The sequence below is a fragment of the Cibotium barometz genome, chromosome 10, assembly GCF_041138505.1.
Source record: "Cibotium barometz isolate CiBa-2024 chromosome 10, ASM4113850v1, whole genome shotgun sequence".
NCBI lineage: Eukaryota > Viridiplantae > Streptophyta > Polypodiopsida > Cyatheales > Cibotiaceae > Cibotium > Cibotium barometz.
Genome location: NC_141055.1, coordinates 12041044 through 12061977, shown reverse-complemented (window position 1 = coordinate 12061977; position 20934 = coordinate 12041044). Strand labels below are relative to the sequence as shown.

Genomic DNA, 20934 nt, shown 5'->3' with positions numbered 1-20934 from the left:
AGCCTTCAAGGGTATGGACTCTCCTTGCATTTTCTCTTTACCACGGGACGACTGTCCCACATGTTCCTGTTCCCTGGTATCCACCACATGAGTATGTTCTTCCTGTAAAGCATCAGAAGCATGCATATGTGCTGGCATCTTCAACATTCACTATACGGCTGTCCATAGTGTTTTAAGTGTAGAGATAGATAGTGCTCGCGGTGATCGTCTTTCACGATGGAAGTGAAAGAGAACCATATCCTCTGATACCAATGTAATTCCATGGGTTGGTGTGGAATGCTTGGTTGAACACAATGCTACTCAATGCATTTAAATACACTAAGATTTAATGGACAACAAGCACAATACAAGATATAAAAGCTTACCAATTGTAAGTAGAGTCGATGTTAATAGAAGTTTTTGCGATGGAAGATTTTGGAATGTTGAAATCTTTAATATGTTGCAATTCTTTGCGACAAGAGTCTTCAAGTGGTTGTAGGGAACCTTGGGAAAGCTTCCCCTATGGTTTGGCTTTGAGAAAGGAAGGCTGAAATTAGGTTTTTAGACAAAAGACTAGAAATTATAGCAAATAAAAGGACTGTTTTGCTGAATTCGAGCCATTGGGAGTGTGTAGGAGAGTGAATACAGCCTGGAAACACTCTTGGAAGCTTGGCATGGATATGGTGTAGGAAAGGCGGAAGTGCAGAAAGTACCACCATAAGGCCTCTTGAAGTGGGTGCCAACTTCTAGAGAGGGGAGAAGAGAGAGATGATGAGATGTCCACCTAAGGTGTCAGGTAGAGAGAGAGAGAGAGTAAGGGTCCAAGGGAAATCGGACACTTGGCTGGTTGCTCTCTTTGTACAAAGGGGATAAGGTCCGGGCAGTGGACATTGAGGTTTGTCCACCTTGAGACATCAATGTGTGCAAACGCAGGGTTGGTCATAATTTATAAGTGAGTTTTGGTCGCCCAAAACTTAATAGAGTGTGTACACACTCACTTATAAATTAATGCTAGATCTTAAGGCTCAGCTATGATCAATACTTACCACCTCTATGACATGCGAGGGATTGATCGCAGTAAAACAAACTTAGGCTTAACTAAACTTCACTTAGAAACACTTAAGAGAAAGAGAATGGTTTCAATGCAAATGCAATGCAGCTATATTAAATGCGATGGTTACAAGGAGATCTATGCCTGTCCTAAATGAGGATCCTTCTCGGGAAGAGAGGGATATGCTGAATGATGATAATAACTGATTGTTCCTTTCTCCAATGCTGAGGTCCACCCTTGAGATGCTGGCTTTCATGTGTGTAGGAGGCAGGAGGATGGCTGAATGCCGACTGGTGTCTATGACTGAATGCCGACTGGTGTCTATGACTGAATGCTGCCTATGAATGATGCCCTTGCTCCTCAGGCTGGAAACGCTGAGGAGAAGAAGATGAATGATGATTGATGTGCTTTTCTTTATATATGAGATGATGCTGCTGGTCGGGCTGTTCTGCAGTCGGCTTGTTTGATTGGATCATCCACGACTCATAAATGCCAAAAAAACCTCTTTATCTGCTCTCGGCTGGTTCCACAGGCCCCGACCTGATGTGTTGAATATCCTAAATGCTTGGAATGCTTTATGAATTGCTGTAACTGGATTAATGATTGGAATGCTTTATGAATTGCTGTAGGTGTTGTAACAACTGGATTAATGCTTAATGATTATGAATGCCCTGCTTAATGATTATGAATGCCCTGCTTAATGATTATGAATGCTAAGAATGCCATGTCACCTGTAGCCAAGTGGGGGTGCACATGACATTCCCCTTTGCTAAACTGTTGCTAGGTGGTACACTTGACAACCTTTTGACTCCTCTGCTGATGCTCCTCCACTGAAACCACTGCCCCACTTCGTCTTCTTCTGCCGGGACTGAGGTCGAATGTAGGAGTTGAATCCTTTGAGCCAAAGACTTCGCCACTGTGGGAACTGCATGGCAAATGCTGATAAATTTGCTTGGAAACCCTGAATCACCACTGACTTGTTTGTGGAATCCTTTCACACACCATCTCCGTCATTCATGGAACTCCGAACCTCTTGAGGCGATGTTGGAGCAAACATTCGTCTTCTTATGTGGAAGAGAACCCCTTGCTGATGCTAGTTGAAGCCCAAAACTCCATTTTCTCCTTTTGATGATGGATGTCATTCTTTCCCAGAAAACTCATGGGTAAATCATGTATGCCTTGCAGATGCAAAATGCTTAGACTGACTATCTTTTCTGGATTGCTAGGATGACTACTATGCTGATGCAAGCCATGTGCAACCCTATATGCTATGCAAGAATGCAAATGGATGGGTTACTGATGCATGCCTAAGGGGAAAACCCTAAGGATGGCCTGCAAGATCTTGAGAACTGGATTTAATCGAGCGGAAGCGACTAACATGTTGATTTACTGAATGACTTATGGAATGAATATGAACGAAGGCTGGTTATCCTGTAACGCTCTGATACCAATGTGACATGCGAGGGATTGATCGTAGTAAAACAACCTTAGGCTTAACTAAACTTCACTTAGAAACACTTTAGAGAAAGAGAATGGTTTCAATGCAAATGCAATTTAGCTATATTAAATGTGATGGTTACATTGAGATCTATGCCTGTCCTAAATGAGGATCCTTCTCGGGAAGAGAGGGATATGCTAAATGATGATGATAACTGACTGTTCCTTTCTCCAATGCTGAGGTCCACCCTTGAGATGCTGGCTTTCCTCTATGTTGGAGGCAGGAGGATGGCTGAATGCCACCTATGAATGATGCCCTTGCTCCTCAGGCTGGAAACGCTGAGAAGAAGAAGATGAAATGAATGATTGATACACTTTTCTTTATATATGAGATGATGCTGCTGGTCGGACTGTGCCTACTGCAGTCGCCTGTTTGACTGGATCATCCATGACTCATAAATGCCAAAAAAACCTCTTTATCTGTTGTCAGCTGGTTCCACAAGCCCTGACCTGATGTGCTGAATATCCTAAATGCTTGGAATGCTTTATGAACTGCTGTAGGTGCTGTAACAATTGGATTAATGCTTGAATGCCATACTTAATGATTATGAATGCCCTGCGTAATGATTATAAATGCTAAGAATGCCATGTCACCTGTACACCAACGCGGTGTGCACATGACAACCTATCACATGCCACATAACCATGTCAGCAGATAGTTTCACATGCACGGTTCATGGGCAGGCGTCCCTTTACCTGGAACTATACATTCGTCCCCTTACCTGGAACTATACATTGGTCAAGCAAGCATGAAAATAACATGCAAATTCAATTTGTAGGCAAGCACATAAAGATACTATGCAATGCAACATTGGTATGGACAATCCCTATTCATGAGACTATACCAAAATAGATGTGTTCCCCAGGCAAGTACACGAGGTACCAGACCAAGTGGAACACCAATCCTCCAGGCATTTCCGGGCATGTACACACAGGCACAAGTCCCAATGGAAAGCCAAATCCACAGTATCCCATGACTGGCATCAATCCCCTGCATAATAGCCATGGACACCAGTCCAATGTATACACACAATGAGAAAGCAAGGGTGGACCAGTTGGATGGCCAAACAGTGACATCGTACCTTGGCTTCTGAATGAAGCTATCCTCTCAAAGGTGCCATCCTGGGGAGTCAATGCTTGTTGAAGGTGTAGACACTGAAAATATACATTTTACTGTCTAAAAGAGCGCATCTACTACCAGGGTTTCTATGTCGAACTCTGATGGTATGATGGAATGAAGAATGGAGGTTCAGCTATGAATCATACAGGAAAACAGCAGCACCTGTAGCCTCTCAATCTTGCTCCAGTCTTTTGTCCCCAAATCTGGCTCCCAAAAGGGTGCCCAATATATCACTGCAGGAGCTACGATACTATCAAAAAGCAACCCCTTAGTGGTGGGTTCCTGGAGTATGCCTGAAAACGCAGAGAGAGAGAGAGAGAGAGAGAGAGAGAGAGAGAGAGAGATGAAATGATATATTAACATCTCTAAGAGGCCATAGTGGCCTGTGAGACCAAAACTGAGAGTACATCTGAAGTTGGTGTCTCATCAAAGAGAACAACTAAATGAGACTAAAAAGTACAATAAACTGATTGTCCTACAGTTATAAGAACAGAACTGTAAGACTCCGAGATGATACTGAGTAGAAAATACTGGAAAATATTGAAAAATGTATATCAGGTAGATCCATGTATGCTGCTCAGTTGAAGTGTTGCCCTCTCCTTAGATCAAGTATCTCCGCCATGGGGCTGTCTAGAATGGAGAGGTCGTAGAAGCGCGAGAGAGAGAGAGAGAGAGAGAGAGAGAGAGAGAGAGAGAGAGAGAGAGAGTACAACTTAGAAAGTACAAAAAATGGGAATCGTGTTATATACGGCTGAAAAACAGTCCGAAAATCTAGTAAGTTACTTTGGTACAAGTATAATAGTGATTCTCATTGATGCAGCAATTACATCATAACACAAAGAATGCCTTTCAAGGATAGATGCAGGAAACACATCGTAACTCAAACAATGCCTTGCAAGGATAGATGCAGGAAACACATCGTAACTTAAACAATGCCTTGCAAGGGCCCCTTGTGAAATGTGTCATTTTTGCAACAGCTGTGTCAATGTTTCCCATGGGTATGGTTACTTGTTCCTGAAACTAACATTGACAATGCGTTTTTTATTTGGCTGCAGCTAGCTTTGAGGGCAAGCCAGCTACTTGAACAAACCAAGCTTAGTGAGCTACGGTCTAATATTGCTCGAAGCTTGTCTGAGCTGGAGATGTTCACTGAGGAGGGTGTTGAGGGAGTTTACACACCACGGCGTAGAAGTGCCATTGAGCAGAGAATTGAGGATCTAGTGAATGCTCCCTTACCAGTTGAGGATGCCTTAGTGGCCTTATTTGATCATAGTGATTACACTCTGCAAAGGCGAGTTGTGGAGACTTATATAAGGCGTCTGTATCAGGTTTGTGCTCTGCCTTTATGCACTTTACTTTGCTGTTTCTTCAAAAAATCCATTTTCCTAAGGACTCTGTGTTGTATCTACAGCCCCACCTTATCAAGGGTTCGATAAAAATGCAATGGCACCGCTCAGGCCTTCTTGCAACTTGGCAATATTGGGATGATTCTCCGGTTAAAACAGCTACCAAGATGCTCAGCCAAAGCTTTCAAACTCCAAAGTTTGATGCTACCGAGTCCAAACAATGGGGGGCCATGGTTACCCTCACCTCTCTTAGTGTTCTTTCCAATGCCGTGAGTGCTGTCTTGAAGGAAGCTGCAGGTCTCACATCGAACAACTCTGATGCTGACCAGCTTTTGGAAGTACAGACTGGTTCTGGAAATGCCTTACATGTGGCTCTTGTGGGCATCAATAATCAAATGAGCAATTTGCAGGAGAGGTGTGTTTCAACTTTTTGATAAGAGATGAGCATGTGCCAGCGTTTTCAAAATTTTTGTGAAGTTTGTGGCTACTTATCACCCATTCATGTTTGATAAGAGATGAGCCTGTGCAAGCTTCTGCTGATGTCTGTGCCAATTTCTTGTCTTAATTGGATTGGCAGTGGTGATGAGGATCAAGCTCGAGAAAGGGTGGAGAAGTTGGTGAAGGCATTGAAAGAAGAGAAGTTGGCATCATCATTAAAAGCAGCTGGCGTTGGGGTGGTCAGTTGCATTATACAAAGAGATGAAGGCAGAGTACCTACAAGGCACTGCTTTAACTGGTCCCAAGCAGAGCAATGCTTTGTTGAGGAGCCTATACTCCGTCATGTGGAGCCACCATTGTCTCATCTTCTTGAGCTTGTAAACACGGATCTATGCTTGATGTTTTAAGAAGGATTCATCTTGATATTCTTAATAAATGGCCTAAGCTAACTTGCCTTACGTTGTCCACAGAACAAACTCAAAGGATATGGCAACATGCAGTATGCTCCATCACGGGATCGCATGTGGCACATCCATTCTGTGATCGACAAGCCTCTTGTTCGCAGAATGTTCTTAAGGGCTCTCTTAAGGCAACCTAGTCCTAGCAATTCGCTTGGAAGTGACACAGAGTCTTTCACCTGTGAGAGTGTCAGCCTAGCTTTACAAGGAGCTTTGGAAGAGTTGGAACTGTCTGCACATGACTTGAATGGAAGAGCAGACCATGTGCACATGTTTCTGAGCATTTTGCGACCACAGGAGTTCAGAGATTTGTGTGACCATAGGTCAGTTCAGACATCTTGCCTTAATGTTTGGAAGCTATGTTACGAAGTTATGTTTTACATGGAAGCTAATGTAGCAGTTTTTTTGAACCAGCACTATGAAGGATCTCAGAAACAAGGACATCAAAGTAGAAGACTTAGTCCAAATCTTGCAAGGACTGGCAGTTAAGGTTCATGCGAAACTAGGGTTACGCATGCACCGTCTTGCGGTTGCATCCTGGGAGATTCGTTTGAGGGTAGATTTGCTGGGACAAATTGTTGGGGCCTGGAGGATTATTGTGACTAATCCCACTGGTCACACATGCACCGTGCAGGTAATTAATTTCTCTCACTGTGCTGCTTATAACTAAACTATCGTTGCTGAGATGCTCGGTTGCTCAGATGTACTCATGCTTGTGTAGGTTTACATGGAGGCTGTAGATCCAGCCAGCAGTAGACCTATTTATTCATCTCTAGTGGGCTATCCCAAGGGTCCTCTGCATGGTGTGCATCTTGATTCCCAGCATAAGCCTTTAGAGGCAGCAGAGCGGAAGCGTTTGGTTGCAAGGAGAAATAATACGACCTACTGCTATGATTTCCCCCTGGTAAGTCTCTTGACCATGAGTCCTCCTTAGTGTTGTTGGCAGTTAAATTGTGTATGGAATGGATAAAATTAAATAACTTATTCTTGCAGCTTTTTGAGACTGCATTACGGCACTGCTGGGCATCCACTACCACAAACAGTGTGGAGAAAGCAGTAATTAGGAGTTCAGAACTGATCTTTGCAGAAAAACCAAGCTGGGGTGGCGCTTTGGTTGAGGTTGAACGCCCCATGGCGTTGAATGATGTGGGGATGGTTGGATGGACCTTTGACCTTAGTACTCCAGAGTTCCCAGCAGGAAGAAAGATAATGGTGGTGTCAAATGATGTTACTCATGGTGCAGGTGCTTTTGGACCGAAAGAAGATTACTTTTTCAAAGCTATGACAGATCTGGCTTGTGAAAAGAAGTTGCCTCTTATCTACTTGGCAGCCAACTCAGGTGCGCGCATAGGTGTGGCAGAAGAAGTGAGGGCGTGCTTTAAAATTGAATGGTCGAATAGCCTATCACCAGATCGGGGATTCCAATACTTGTACGTAACACAGGAAGATTATGAACGCATAGGGTCTTCAATCAATGCACATGAGTTGAAGCTTGAATCTGGTGAAATGAGATGGGTCATTGATGATATTATAGGAGCGGAAGATGGTCTGGGGACGGAGAATCTTTCTGGCAGTGGAGCTATTGCGGGTGCCTTTTCCCGAGCATATAGGGAAACCTTCACCTTGACGTATGTATCTGGGAGGACTGTTGGCATTGGTGCCTACCTTGCAAGGTTGGGCATGCGATGCATCCAACGAAATGACCAGCCTATCATATTGACTGGTTATTCTGCATTGAACAAACTGCTTGGTCGGGAAGTCTACAGTTCCCAGATGCAGCTGGGTGGACCCAAAATCATGGGGGTGAATGGTGTCACTCATCTTGTAGTGGCTGATGATTTAGAAGGTGTTTCTGCAATTCTGAAATGGCTCAGTTATGTCCCACCATATGTAGGAGGACCACTTCCATCTATTATGTCCCTGGACCCTCCAGACAGGCCAGTGGAGTACAATCCGGAGACTTCTTGTGACCCTCGGGCAGCTATTCGTGGTGTTGAAAGTGGTGAAAAGTGGTTGTCTGGAATTTTCGACAAGGACAGCTTCACAGAGACGCTTGAGGGCTGGGCACAGACAGTGGTAACTGGGCGTGCAAGACTGGGAGGTATTCCAGTTGCCATCATTGCTGTGGAAACACAAACGGTGATGCAAAGGATACCTGCAGATCCTGGCCAGCTTGATTCTCACGAAAGAGTGGTGCCACAAGCTGGCCAAGTCTGGTTTCCCGACTCAGCATCAAAGACTGCACAAGCGTTGATGGATTTCAACAAGGAAGGTCTTCCTGTCTTCATCATGGCTAACTGGAGAGGGTTTTCAGGAGGGCAAAGAGACCTTTTCGAAGGAATTCTTCAGGCTGGATCTAACATTGTTGAGAATCTGAGGACTTACCAGCATCCTGTCTTTGTTTACTTACCTAAGACAGGAGAGCTACGGGGTGGAGCATGGGTGGTGGTTGACAGCAAAATCAACCCAGATGAAGTGGAAATGTTTGCAGAGAAAACCGCCAAAGCAGGTGTGTTGGAACCGGAGGGGCTCATTGAGATAAAGTTCCGGACAAAGGAGCTGCTTGAATGCATGCATCGGCTAGACCAGAAGCTGGTGGATCTCAAGAAAGAGTTGCATTCTGCTGACTCCCCTGATACTATTCAGAAAGCAATAAAGGCTCGGGAGAAACTATTGCTTCCTGTCTACAAGCAGGTTGCCATCCGCTTTGCAGAGCTACATGATACCTCTTCCAGGTTGGAAGCCAAGGGGATTATTAAGAAGGTAGTAGAGTGGTCTGATGCAAGGTCCTACTTCTATCGGCGACTTAAACGCAGGCTTGCAGAGGAGTCACTTATAAAGGACATTAGGGCTGCTTCTGGAGAGATTCTGTTACATTCTTCTGCTGCAGGTTTAGTAAAACAGTGGTTCTTATCATCAAGTTGTGCTCACTCTAAGGAGGAGGAAACAGCATGGAGGGATGATAATGCCTTCTTTGTGTGGATGGGTGATGCTAAAAACCTTGATGAACATCTAGAAAAGCTAAGGTTTGAGAATGTTTCGAAACAGCTAGTTTCTCTGGGCAGCTCTACATCAGATTTGAAAGCTTTACCACAAGCGCTATCGGCCTTGTTACAGAAGGTTCTCTTCTTCATACCCTTAATAAAAAATGTTCTATCAACTGGATCATTTTTTATATAGTTTGGCATGCACAAAGTGGGGATTCAGGCTCTTTACAGACACGTGCGCCCAGGCTGGCAGGTCCATCTTGACCGTGGCTGTCAGCCTCAGATGGGGGATCTCCATTGTTCAATCCCCTTGAATGGGCAGGGGGGGTTTGTCTGTAATCAGTCTCAGTAGCAGTAAAAGCATAGTGTAATGATTGGAACTGATTCTAACCGAATTTATTTGTTTGAGCAGGTTGATCCATCTTGCAAAGCCCAGCTAGTGGAGGAGCTTCAACATGTGTTAAGTTCATGCAAGATTAACCTCAACTAGATTCAAAGCAGCAGTGTTTTATTGACCGGAGTCAGGTCCCAATGTGGCCAAAAACATGTTTCGCGAGATCATATACCTATGTAACATTTTACTTTCCTCCTCTCATCTTTGATGTGCCCATAGTGCAGCCCTCTGTGGACTTGCAGGAAGTTCAGAGAGCTGAAGAAATAATGGGCTAATCAAAATAGAGATTGAGAGCTTCAATTCAAGCTCCAACATGGATACTGACTTTTTGAATGATTCATCTAGTGTAGCAAAGAGCTGGATTCGAATTCTTTCTAATTCAGATACTCATTAAAGGACTTGATCATGTAATCTTTGATCTGGGATTTAAGGGAAGCAGAGGAATATAAGATGCAACTCCTTGTCTTCTTGGAGGGCAAGGACCCCCACGATGAACTCCTTGGAGTTGCTTACTTGGAAGATGGCCTTGATATAACATCCGAAGGTTTGCTGCTACATATTGTAGATAAAGTGGTGATCTCTGTAGGGTTCTTACCTTACATCCAAAGAGAGAGAGAGAGAGAGAGAGTTGTTCAAGAGTGAAAAGAAAGGCTTGTAGTAATTTGACTTCTCTTTTCCTTTTACACTTCAAATCAGAAGATATGATAAAACTTTTCCAAGTTGTGGAAAAAATCAACTATTATAAGTGGTCTATTTTTATAGGTAAAGGTCTAAGAATCCTAGTGGATGTTAGGTAACCCTATATAAGCAAATTTATCAAAATCCTTTTTGAATTTGTGACCCAATCTTGGTAGGGATGCTTAATTGATGCAAGGTCTAGGCTTTAGGATAGAGATCTAAAATCCTTCTAGATCTTAGAATAACTTTCATAATTTTTTTGTCAAAGCCTTAATTTGAACTCAAGACATGTATCCAACCCATATTGAGGTCCTTGACTTGGCTACATAAGATTGATACCAGTTGCATTATATTTCTGTGCACTTACGATCCTTAACATTGTCATATTGACATATAAAACTTATATGAAGTTATTGATGTTGAGTCTACCATCTAAGTAAGGTGTATCGGACTCATAAGAGGTGCAACTCCCTAGAGGAAAATGAGGAGGCTAGGGAGGTTCATAGCTAGCCATGATTAAAAAAGAATGATTATGCGTTTAGTTTCAACAAAAAAACCACACTAATCTCATTGGTTAATAGCTAGAGAAGGTACATCACATGAGACCAAGTACATCTCACCTTTTCCATCTCCCAAGGTGGGCTTTCTACCTTGTGTTATAAATATTTATGCAATCATAAATCTTCTTATGCAATGCAAGGGGTTTATGCATTGCAAGAGCTTGTGCATGCATAAGCTCTTCTCATGCAAAGAGCTCTTGCATTGCATAAGAGCATTAGAAGAGCTTATGTCTGCAAATAGCATTATATTCATGTGGCCATAGATTATGCCACCAAATGGTTTGAGGCAAAGGCCACTAGGGACAACACTAAGGTCACATTGGCCAGATTCCTCTAATGCTATGGAAAAAATCAACTATTATTAGTTATCTATTTTTATAGACTTCACGAGATAAAGGTCTAAGACTCCTACTAGATGTTAGATAACCATATACAAAGAAATTTATCAAAATCCGGATCGAATTTGTGACCCAATCTTGGTAGGGATGCTTAACTGATGTAAGGTCTAGGTTTTAGGATAGAGATCTAAAATCCCTACTAGATATTAGAATAACCTTCTTAAATTTTTTTGTCAAAGCCTTGATTTGAACTTAAGGCATGTATCCAACCCATATTGAGGTCCTTGACTTGGCTACATAAGGTTGATACCACTTGCATTATATTTTTGTGCACTTTTAATATTGACATATAAAAGAAAACTTATATAAATTTATTTGATGTTGAAAAACTATGTACTGTTGAATTTTGTTTTGGAGGTGTGCTTTGATGGGACAGTGTCATCCTTTTATGTTCAAATGATTTAGATCCTAAGTCTTTGACTAGTCAAAAGTTTTGGGGTTTTTCACGAACATGAAAAACCAGGGGAAATCGGCTCCACCCACTTGAGTGGGCCCCGGGTGTGTACGAAAAAAAGAAAAAGAAAAAGAAAGCTAGGGACGAAATGGCTTTATCCTTAATAGCATTAGGACTAAATGATTCATATCCATATCACATCAAAGGAAGCTTGTAATTCTCTAGACATTATTTGGGGCCAACTAAAACATAGGTTTAAAAGTTCAATTTTTTGGGCTAAAATTGGAGTTCATGGGCTCATATGCCGCTCTCACAGTGGGAACTTAAAAAGCACAATGTAACAATTGGCAAGCATCGGTGCACAAGTAGAGGAGAATGATGGAATTGCAATTCTTTTGAAGAGCATGCCTAAGAAATTTGGAAACCTTGTGTCAATTAAAAGCTCTGATAACAACTTGAAAATGAGGAAGCTAGGGAGGCCCAAGAGCACAACATGAGTAGGCGGTGAATCAACCTTCTTCAACCAACTGGTTGCATTGTTCAAGTCCAGAGCTTACCTTAGACTTGCCAAAGAATGTGTCATTGGTTCTTGCCTTAGAACCACAATTTGAAACTTCCTAATGTGGGTGCACTAGCTCGTCCGTCAAGTCCTCACTTTGTTGTTACACTAGAATGCTCCTTTGCCAAAGGGGTAAAGGGAGAGATCTCTATGCCTTGATGGAGGCAACAAGAGATCCGTATTGACAGTGGTGGTTCTCTCACAAAAGGCAGGGGAAGAAGAAACTAATGCAAGGAGAAAACCTATAATAAAGATTATCTAGCATGCATCCATCAAGCAAGCAAGATTCAATAATATCCACTATGTGTGTGGGAGATGTTTTCGATCACTTTTTTGGAGGCTATAAACCAACCATCCTTTGAGGGATAGGAGTCACACTCGAATGGGAGTGTAAAACGAACCACACAAGCGAAAAAAAATTATTCTTGTTTTTTTCTTAGCTAAATCTCTTCATCAAAGGCAAAGCTCTAATATCATTATAACATGAGGAAGCTTATAAACAAGATTATACTTTGATAAAGAATATTTAGCACCTTGGTTCTTGAGGATAGCACAATGAAGTGGAGGTAAGCGTGCAAGAGAGAGAGAGAGAGAGAGAGAGAGAGAGAGAGAGAGAGAGAGAGAGAGAGAGAGAGAGAGAGAAGAAGAAGAAGAAGAAGAAGAAGAAGAAGAAGAAGAAAAACAAAAACAAGTACACTCAATTGGGTCTCAAATACACTCAAAAGGCCCCCATCAAAGGACTGGCGTATCTGCTTTATTGAATGATGAAAATACTGACTTCTTTAAGATCTTTCTTGGTTGTAATTTTGCAACCTCAAGATGACCTAATTCTAACCTTCAAGTTCACCTTTTGCTTTAGACTTCCCTTGGCTATCCAGTCTTGGCCCTTGAAGTACTTCAGCTTTTACGAATAATGAGATGTTTAGACCATTTGCCAACCTATGTTTATATAGGGCAAATAGATGCTAGTCACTGGGCTTAAAAGGTTGTCGGCCTATTTATGTAGTCCCATGACCTGATTATTACCATAAAAACTAGCACTTTTCATATGTGGGCCATCAAGTCTTCTGCCCGCCTTGCCCTTCTACCCATAAGGCTAGCCGCCTTGAAAGAAGGCCTGGCCGACCATACCTCCTAGAGGTTGGTCGACTAGCACTATAAGGGCTCACTAACAATGCTATGGGGCTTTGTGTAGGCCAATGCCATGGCCCATGGCCCAAGAGTAGGGCAGCATGGGTAACCCCATGCTGGCCATGGGTTGCCCCAATCGTGGCCTAAGAGTAGGGCAGCATGGGTAACCCCATGCTGGCCATGGGTTGCCCCAATCGTGGCCTAAGAGTAGGGCATGGGTAACCCCATACTACATGCTTTTCTACATGCATCTATTGATATCGTGCCCCAATCGTGGCCTAAGAGTAGGGCATGGGTAACCCCATACTACATGCTTTTCTACATGCATCTATTGATATCCTAGGTGCCCTTAGATCTAGCTACAAGCCTATTAATGCCCAAAACACTTGGTCATCATTCTAGAGGGTGACTCACACTATGGAATGGCATTGTTCCAATATGTGCGAGAGGGTGACTCACACTATGGACCAAGACCATGTATAGGACTTGTACAACCGGGGACTTGCACACCTGACCAGGACCACGTAGAAGACTTGTATGACTATGGACGCTTAGAGTGGAACCTAGCTGACTCATCCGAACTAGGGCTCACAAAAGGGGCCAGTTACCATTCCAATTCCTGCACCTTTTGTATAGAGATGTCACATGGCATCCAAGTGAGGGATGCATGTGACATGCACATAACTTGTTGACGCACAATGGAAAGTGATAGGCGACAATGTAGAGGCTCTTCATGCCAGGCCTTTGTTAGTTGTGGAAGTGGAAGTGGTGTGTACCCTTCAACTTGCCGATGTAGAGGCTCTTCAATGCCAGGCCTTTGTTGGTTATGGAAGTGGTGTGGACCCTTCAACTTGAGGTGCTTGGTAGAAGCGGTCCCACCTTGTGATTGGTAGAATGAGTGTCATGACCACCATCATGGAATGATTTGCATGGGTAAATGGTGGTCCAGAACTTCATGATATGACATGAGAGTATGTACTAATCTCACATCGTGATACTAAGAGATGAGGCTTCTTTGTGACCAAAACATCGGCCAGGGGAAGGTTGTGTTGGTGCTAAAGTGTAGGCAGAGGATACATTCTTGTGGGAGGTACCTGCAAGGTTGAGAGTTCTCCAAGTGATGAGTCATACCATGGGCGACGCTTGCGCTCGCCATGGTCCCCCCATCCAGAGATGTACCTAGAGGGTTGGAATTGATATGGTTAGTTGTAGGTGTATGTGTTTGTGTGTGCTATGAGATATGTACCTAGAGGGTTGGAATTGATATGGTTAGTTGTAGGTGTATATGTTTGTGTGTGCTATGAGATATGAGAAGGTGTGTGTGTTTGTGTGTGCTATGAGATATGAGAAGTGAAAAAATTTGTGATGCATGTAGAGTGAAATATGTAGGTGACGTGCATGGACAATGGTGGATAGAAGGTGTGCCTATGTGTGCACTTCTCCAACTCAACTGCTTTCTTCGACTTCCTTTGATACTTTCTTTAACATTTACTTGACATCCCTTTTCTTAGGGTTTCAAGATTATTATGTTGTTTTAGGCATGCTAGCGGACTTTGTACATGGTTGTGCCCACAATTGTAATGGAGCTGGGGCAGCCTTTGTGGCGTGAGGGATTTGGCATCGTCAAGCACTTGGGATTAAGGAAGTGTGGAGAAATGGGTGGATGATCCAAGATGAGGCCACAAAAGGCTTTTGCTCATTTGAGAAAGGGGGTTGTACCATGGGATAGGCTTGCACTCACGCCATGCTCCCCCATCCATAAATATATGTGGACGACTATCAGTGAGGAGGCTCAATGCATGGTCGTGAACTAGGTTGCATTATACGTTAAACGAGATTTGTTTTATATGAAAATAATGTATGTTTTCTACGTTTGTACTCTTTATATAGGCATATTATATGGTGACATAGATATATGTGTACCTCTGTTCGAAGTTTACTTCACACTTATATATATATTTTAGAAAACAAAAATTAGTTTTGTCTTTCATTGTATTCGAAGCTTTCTTCACACTTGAAAGATAAAGTCTTAAGAATAGGATTTATCTTTTATTGTGTTTGAATCTTTTCTTCACACTTAGAAGATAAAAGTTTAGGTTTAGGTTTAATTGTGTTCGAAGATTTCTTCACACTTACAAGATAATGCAAAATATGGGTAGTAGGTTTTATCCTCTACTATGTTTGAAGCTTGCTTTACACTTTAAAGAGATTTTTAAAGTTTACGATTTATCTTTTTTGTGTTCGAAGCTTGCTTCAGACTCTAAAGATAAATATTGTGAGTACATTTTATTCTATTATTTGCATGAAGTGGGATGCTTCAATATTGCATGCCCATGAACATAAGAGTCATTAATTAGGATCTTGGTAGTTATTATCATGAGGGGCACATGGTAACCTAGGGTAGCCCATGTCTTATCATCACCCTCTTCGGAGATACCTTCGGTTTTAGTGATGGTGAGAATGTGGAAAGACTGTGGGCCCATGGGTAGACCAATAGCTCATCTCAAGTGCGTTGTTAATCCTTCCTCTGAGCACTCTTACATTCATGGACATGCATATGTGTTGCGACCTCTATATGTTGGACAAAATGTATATGTGATGGTATCTCTATGTATTTTTGCATTGATTTCTCATGCATTACATTTTTTGGCATTGCTAATAATGTTGAACATTGCACAGTATCCCATGTTGACTTATATACTAAACTACATAAGTATGTAGCAAAGCTTAAGGTCAAAGGGGATGTAAAAATAAAAAGGAAATTGGGATTTGCAGTACGACCAATGGAAACGGTCAAAGAAGATAATACACGTGTTTACAAGTGAATGTATGCCATCTTGTGGTCTGACACATAAATCAATAGCACATGCTCATCAATCCAATACTTTGCAAAGAGCAGACACAAGCAGCATTTGATAAACAAGGGATGCTTAAATTACATTTGAAATGGACACAAGCATTTTTTGCATGTGCGATTCCATTCAATGTAATCCGAAATCCTATTTTTAAAGATGCATTGATGAGTCCAGACATTAGGGCTCATATTCAAGGATCATGGGCAACTCCTCTGCCTCCCCTATTGGTGTGCTACTACCAAATATAGCGGGCATATCACTAGAAGAGGTAGAGCCATCATCACCTTAGCTTGAAGAGACCATCACTTTGAACTCTAAAGTAAGTGGTGAAGTTAGGAAGACAACAGAAGTAGAAGAAACATCAATGCCTAGATTGTCAAGGTTTGTTTTGGTTGATCCCAAGATATCAAAACAGACCTTAACGATATAGGCATTGCCATTTCTCTTGCTTATGCTGCCTTCCTAACTTCACCACTTACTTCAAAGTGCAAAGTGATGCTTTCTTCAGGCAGGTAAAGATGACTTTGCCTCTTCTAGTGATATGTCCGTTATATTCGGTAGTAGCATCGACAAGGGAGGTAAAGGAGCTACCCATGATCCTTGAATATGTGCTCTAGTATCTGGTTGATCCTCCGTGCTACTACCCCTACTAGTAGCTTCATAACCATGATGTCTTCTTATTACAACTAGTCTTCTGTTGGCATTGTGGCTGGGTCTCCATGTTCCAAAATGTTGGTTTATTTGCCCTCTCCTTCTAGAGTGGACATAGTAAGTGGCTTCCTATAAATTGAACTTAAAATGGACACAACTGGTCGGTAAAGACCATAGCGGACACAGTAATCTTAAACAAGTATTAGTGTTTAACTAGAGTGGTCACAACTACCCCATACGGGTGCTAGAGTGAACACAACTAGCTTTTTAAAAAAAAGCATAAAAAGAAAAACAAAAAGCAAAAAAAGAAAAGCTTCACAAATATTATCTGTTAATCATCCTAAACATGCAAGTCACTCTCTTTCTAATCACTCTCTCTCACACAAAGGTAATCGATCGAATAAGCTTTCAATGGCTTATAACGCCAGTTTTTCCATTGATAATTTATTGATCAACTAACTTTTCGTTCAATATATTATCAGTCGATAAATTTTTTATCGATAAGTTTATCGATTTAAAAAAATGTTATTCGTCTAATTAAACGAGAAAACGAAGAATAACCTATGTTATTTGTACTAAATGCATTATACGACCCATATAATGCTACATAGGTCATGAAAGAATAGTGCCTATGTGTCTATTACATGCAAAGCATGTGGATATTGTGGGTGGCGTGTTTGGGCATTGGGTAAAAGGTGAGCTCATGTAGAAGCTTCTTTCGGTGAAAACTCAAATACTCTACTTTCTTCGACACTTGTTTATTTGCTTTCTTCAACTCTTACACATGGTTTGAGATAGGGAATCAGTGGGTTATGTGTAAGGAGGCGAATTGATCAGTGGGTGTGAATGTTGGGTTGTATGAGAATGGAAGTATGTAGGACACAAAATCTGGCCAGCACCTTGGTAAACAGTGAACATGATCGAATAGATCTGAGTGCATTTTGAGCCTCATTGTTGTGAAATGTTGGTGACTATTCGATGTGCTTGCTTCTTAAAGCATGGTGATGTCATTGAAAAGAAGGGAAGTATTCCACATCTTCCCATGGCTTGGAGGTGAAATTTGGAATTGTTGTACAATGCTAACCTTGAGCATGTGATGTTCCTCTAACCTTTGGGTATCTCTACCTCACTTGATTAGCAAGTTGGGTGCCTTGGAGGAAGATGCAAAGCATGGGGTGGAGTGAGTCACCACTTTGTGTGAAGGTCACTGATTAGGTGTATGGATCCGACAGCTCCGTGGACCATGATTGGGATGCCCATTCAATTGGGCAAGATGGAGGATTCTCCAGTGGGCATCTTCACAAATTCCAAGCATGCCATGAGCGGATGGAAGGCTAATAGCCCTTTTGAGTGTGTATGTTGAGATATCGAGCTCTAGTGAGGTGGTGGACACTGATGACCCGCCTGGGGGATAGGCCCCGCACTTACACCACTGGCATGGTTGGTGAGATCTTGGGTGATATGCGGCCAGTGGGATGACAGGCTGTGTGACAGCCACTCTAGAGACTGGCATAGTTATAGCGCCAGCTCATTTAGTCGGGTTCACACTATAGAGAACCCGTGTATGTATTTGGTTGAGTACCTTTCATATTGTGTGTACTCTTATTCTTGTATATGGTGTGTTGAGTGTTGAGTAGAGAAGAAGAAGATTTTCAGCCTCTCACCTTGTGTGTTCTCTATTAGGGTTTGTGAGTGTGTGTGTGTGCTTGCAAGAGCTCAAGCTCTCTTCCCCCCTGCATCTTTTCATGGTATCAGAGCCTGGTTCGTGCTAAGGGCTGAGCTGCAAGCAAGAGAACCACAGGAAGCGGTACGAGGGTAAGAGCTGCAACTACTCTTCCCTATTGTGTTGGTGACTACACCCTTGTCGGGAGCTCTACGGGAGGCACCGGCAAACGATCTCCGATTGAGGAGCTTTCTTCGCGGGAGTGAAGCTATAGGGCAACTATACAGTCCTACGGACAGTCCTACGGACTGAATTTTCGGGCCGAAAACGCGTTTCGGGCGCGTTTGGACCTCCGTTTTTCAGAAAGCAGGCGATTTCGAGCACTGCGGGTAAGTCATCGATTCTCTGCAGAACTCTGTTTTAAGAACTGCAGGAAGACAGATTGACTGTGCAGACACTGTGGGTGCTGCAAAGAGGTCTACAGTTGCCATTGGGTGTATGTATGTGCATTGAAGTCACTGGTTGTGACATTTGAGAGTACTGCAGTACCGCTGTGCAGAAAATACAGCATTTGTGCAGAAAAACCAGAGTGCAGTTTCTGGTAAAGTTGTGTGTTTGGCAAGATGTCAAATGATGGGATAACTCAGATTATGGCTGAGAAGCTGGATAAGAATAACTCAGATTGTGGTTGACGAATTTCCTGATGGGAAAAGGTTATTGGGACTACATAGAAGGTGAGCATGAAGAGGCACCGGAGATACCGGATATAAATCCGACTGCTGCAGATGTGAAAGAGTTTAAAGACTGGAACCAAGGAGCTAGGAAAGTAATGTATTGGCTTTCCATTAGTATACAGGACACCATGATTGGGCACATTCAGGATGCCAAGTCCCCCAAGGAGGCGTGGGACACCTTGGTAAAGCTTTATGAAACAAATACCAAGGCACGTAAGATACAGTTGAAGAATGAACTTCATACTGTGGAGAAAAAGAGCATGTCTGTGAATGACTATGCGTTGAAGATAAAGGGTATTGTGGAATCCCTTGCATCTATTGGTGTGTCAGTAGATGATGATGACAAGGTGGAAGTCTGTCTACGTGGTCTCGGGCCATAATACAAGGCGTTTAAGACGTCTATTCAGACTCGGAAAAACATTCCCAACTTTACAGATTTGGTGTCTATGCTGATTATCGAAGAGAAGAACTTGGGTGAAGACCAACAGTCTTCACAAAGCAAAAACAGTTCAGAGCAACAGGCCTTCTACACGAGTTCAGGAAGAGGACGAGGTAGAGGAGGCCGTGGACGCGGTCAAGGAGGTGGCCGAACAGGTAATCAAAATTATGGCCAGCAGCAGCAGCAACAACAACAACAGTCCCAGAATCAACAACAACAACAACACGCAGGTGGAAGAGGCAGATTCAGAGGCAGGGGGAGTCAAAGAGGCCGTGGAAATTGGCAAAGACAATATAATGATGCACGTGAATGCTATTATTGTGGTAAGCCTGGACATGTGCAGTCAGAATGTTATAAGAAGCAGGCTGACATGCAAAATGGGAAAGTGCAGCAAAACAACTATGCATCCTCAAGCAGAAATAATGAGGATAATGAGAGGTTGTTTGTTATGCAGCATGTCGTGAATGCCATGTCTGAAAATGTTGATGCAGCACAAAAAGATAATGTATGGTATGTGGATTCAGGTGCTTCGAACCACATGACGAGTCATGGGGAGTGGTTCAAGGAGATGAAAAACCCGGAAAGACCAGGTTTTGTGGAAACAGGGGATGACACTGCTCATCCAATCGCCCACGTTGGAGATGTGCCATTATCTATGCAGGATGGCAAAGTGAAGTACCTTGCAGATGTACTTCATGTACCGAACATAACAAAGAATCTGGTTTCAGTTGGCCAGATGATTGAGCAGGGTTTGCAGGTTAGGTTTAACCCTGATGGGTGTTATGTCGAAGACTTTAAAGACAAGTGCAGGCTGGTTGCAAAAGGCATCAGAGTGGGCAGAATGTTTACGTTGGATGTAGACATGCCTGAAATGAGTGCTGCGATGTTTGCAAATGGTTCAGGAGTTGTTGCAGACACAGACATATGGCATAAAAGGATTGGTCATGTGAATGTGCAGAGATTGAAGTCTATGCAGACAAAAGGAATTGTGACAGGGCTGCCAAAATTTAAAGTGGAAGGTATGCATAAAATCTGTGAAGCATGCCAATTTGGGAAGCAAACAAAGCATGTGTTTCTACGTAATAGATATGTGAGCAGAAATGCACTAGATGTTGTGCATTCAGATGTATGGGGTCCTACGAAGACCGTGTCTATGGGAGGCTGCAGGTACTATGTCACTTTCATTGATGACCACACAAGAAAAGTGTGGGTATATTTCATGAAGGAGAAGAGTGAGGTGTTCACTCACTTTCAGAATTTCAGAGTTTTGGTTGAAAAGCAAACAGGAAAATATGTAAAGTGCCTAAGGTCAGATGGAGGGGGAGAGTACTTCTCCAATGAGTTCTCTGAATTCTTGAAGAAGAATGGTATTCGGAGACAGTTCACATGCAGATACACTCCGCAGCAAAATGGAGTTGCTGAGCGGAAAAACAGGCACATTGCTGAGATTGCGCGAGCATTGATGGAAGAGAAGAATATGCCGCATTGCTATTGGGCTGAGGCTGTTTCTACAACAGTATACATCATGAACAGGACTCCAACTGTAGCCATACATGATGTAACTCCAGAGGAGAGGTTTACTGGCAGAAAACCAGATTTGTC

General features: G+C 42.7%; 1 protein-coding gene across 1 annotated transcript in view; it reads left to right on the top strand.

Moving 5' to 3' along the window:
* LOC147634559 (acetyl-CoA carboxylase 1-like) overlaps positions 1 to 9986 on the top strand; it is a 72061-nt gene extending 62075 nt beyond the window's left edge. Inside the window, exons 25-32 of the mRNA XM_086803666.1 lie at positions 4703 to 4975; positions 5059 to 5408; positions 5571 to 5808; positions 5902 to 6212; positions 6304 to 6523; positions 6611 to 6793; positions 6883 to 9009; positions 9289 to 9986. Of these exons, the coding sequence (XP_086659792.1) occupies positions 4703 to 4975; positions 5059 to 5408; positions 5571 to 5808; positions 5902 to 6212; positions 6304 to 6523; positions 6611 to 6793; positions 6883 to 9009; positions 9289 to 9366 (3780 nt within the window). The 3' untranslated portion in view covers positions 9367 to 9986. The remainder of the gene's footprint in view (positions 1 to 4702; positions 4976 to 5058; positions 5409 to 5570; positions 5809 to 5901; positions 6213 to 6303; positions 6524 to 6610; positions 6794 to 6882; positions 9010 to 9288) is intronic.
* Positions 9987 to 20934: the final 10948 nt, after the last annotated feature.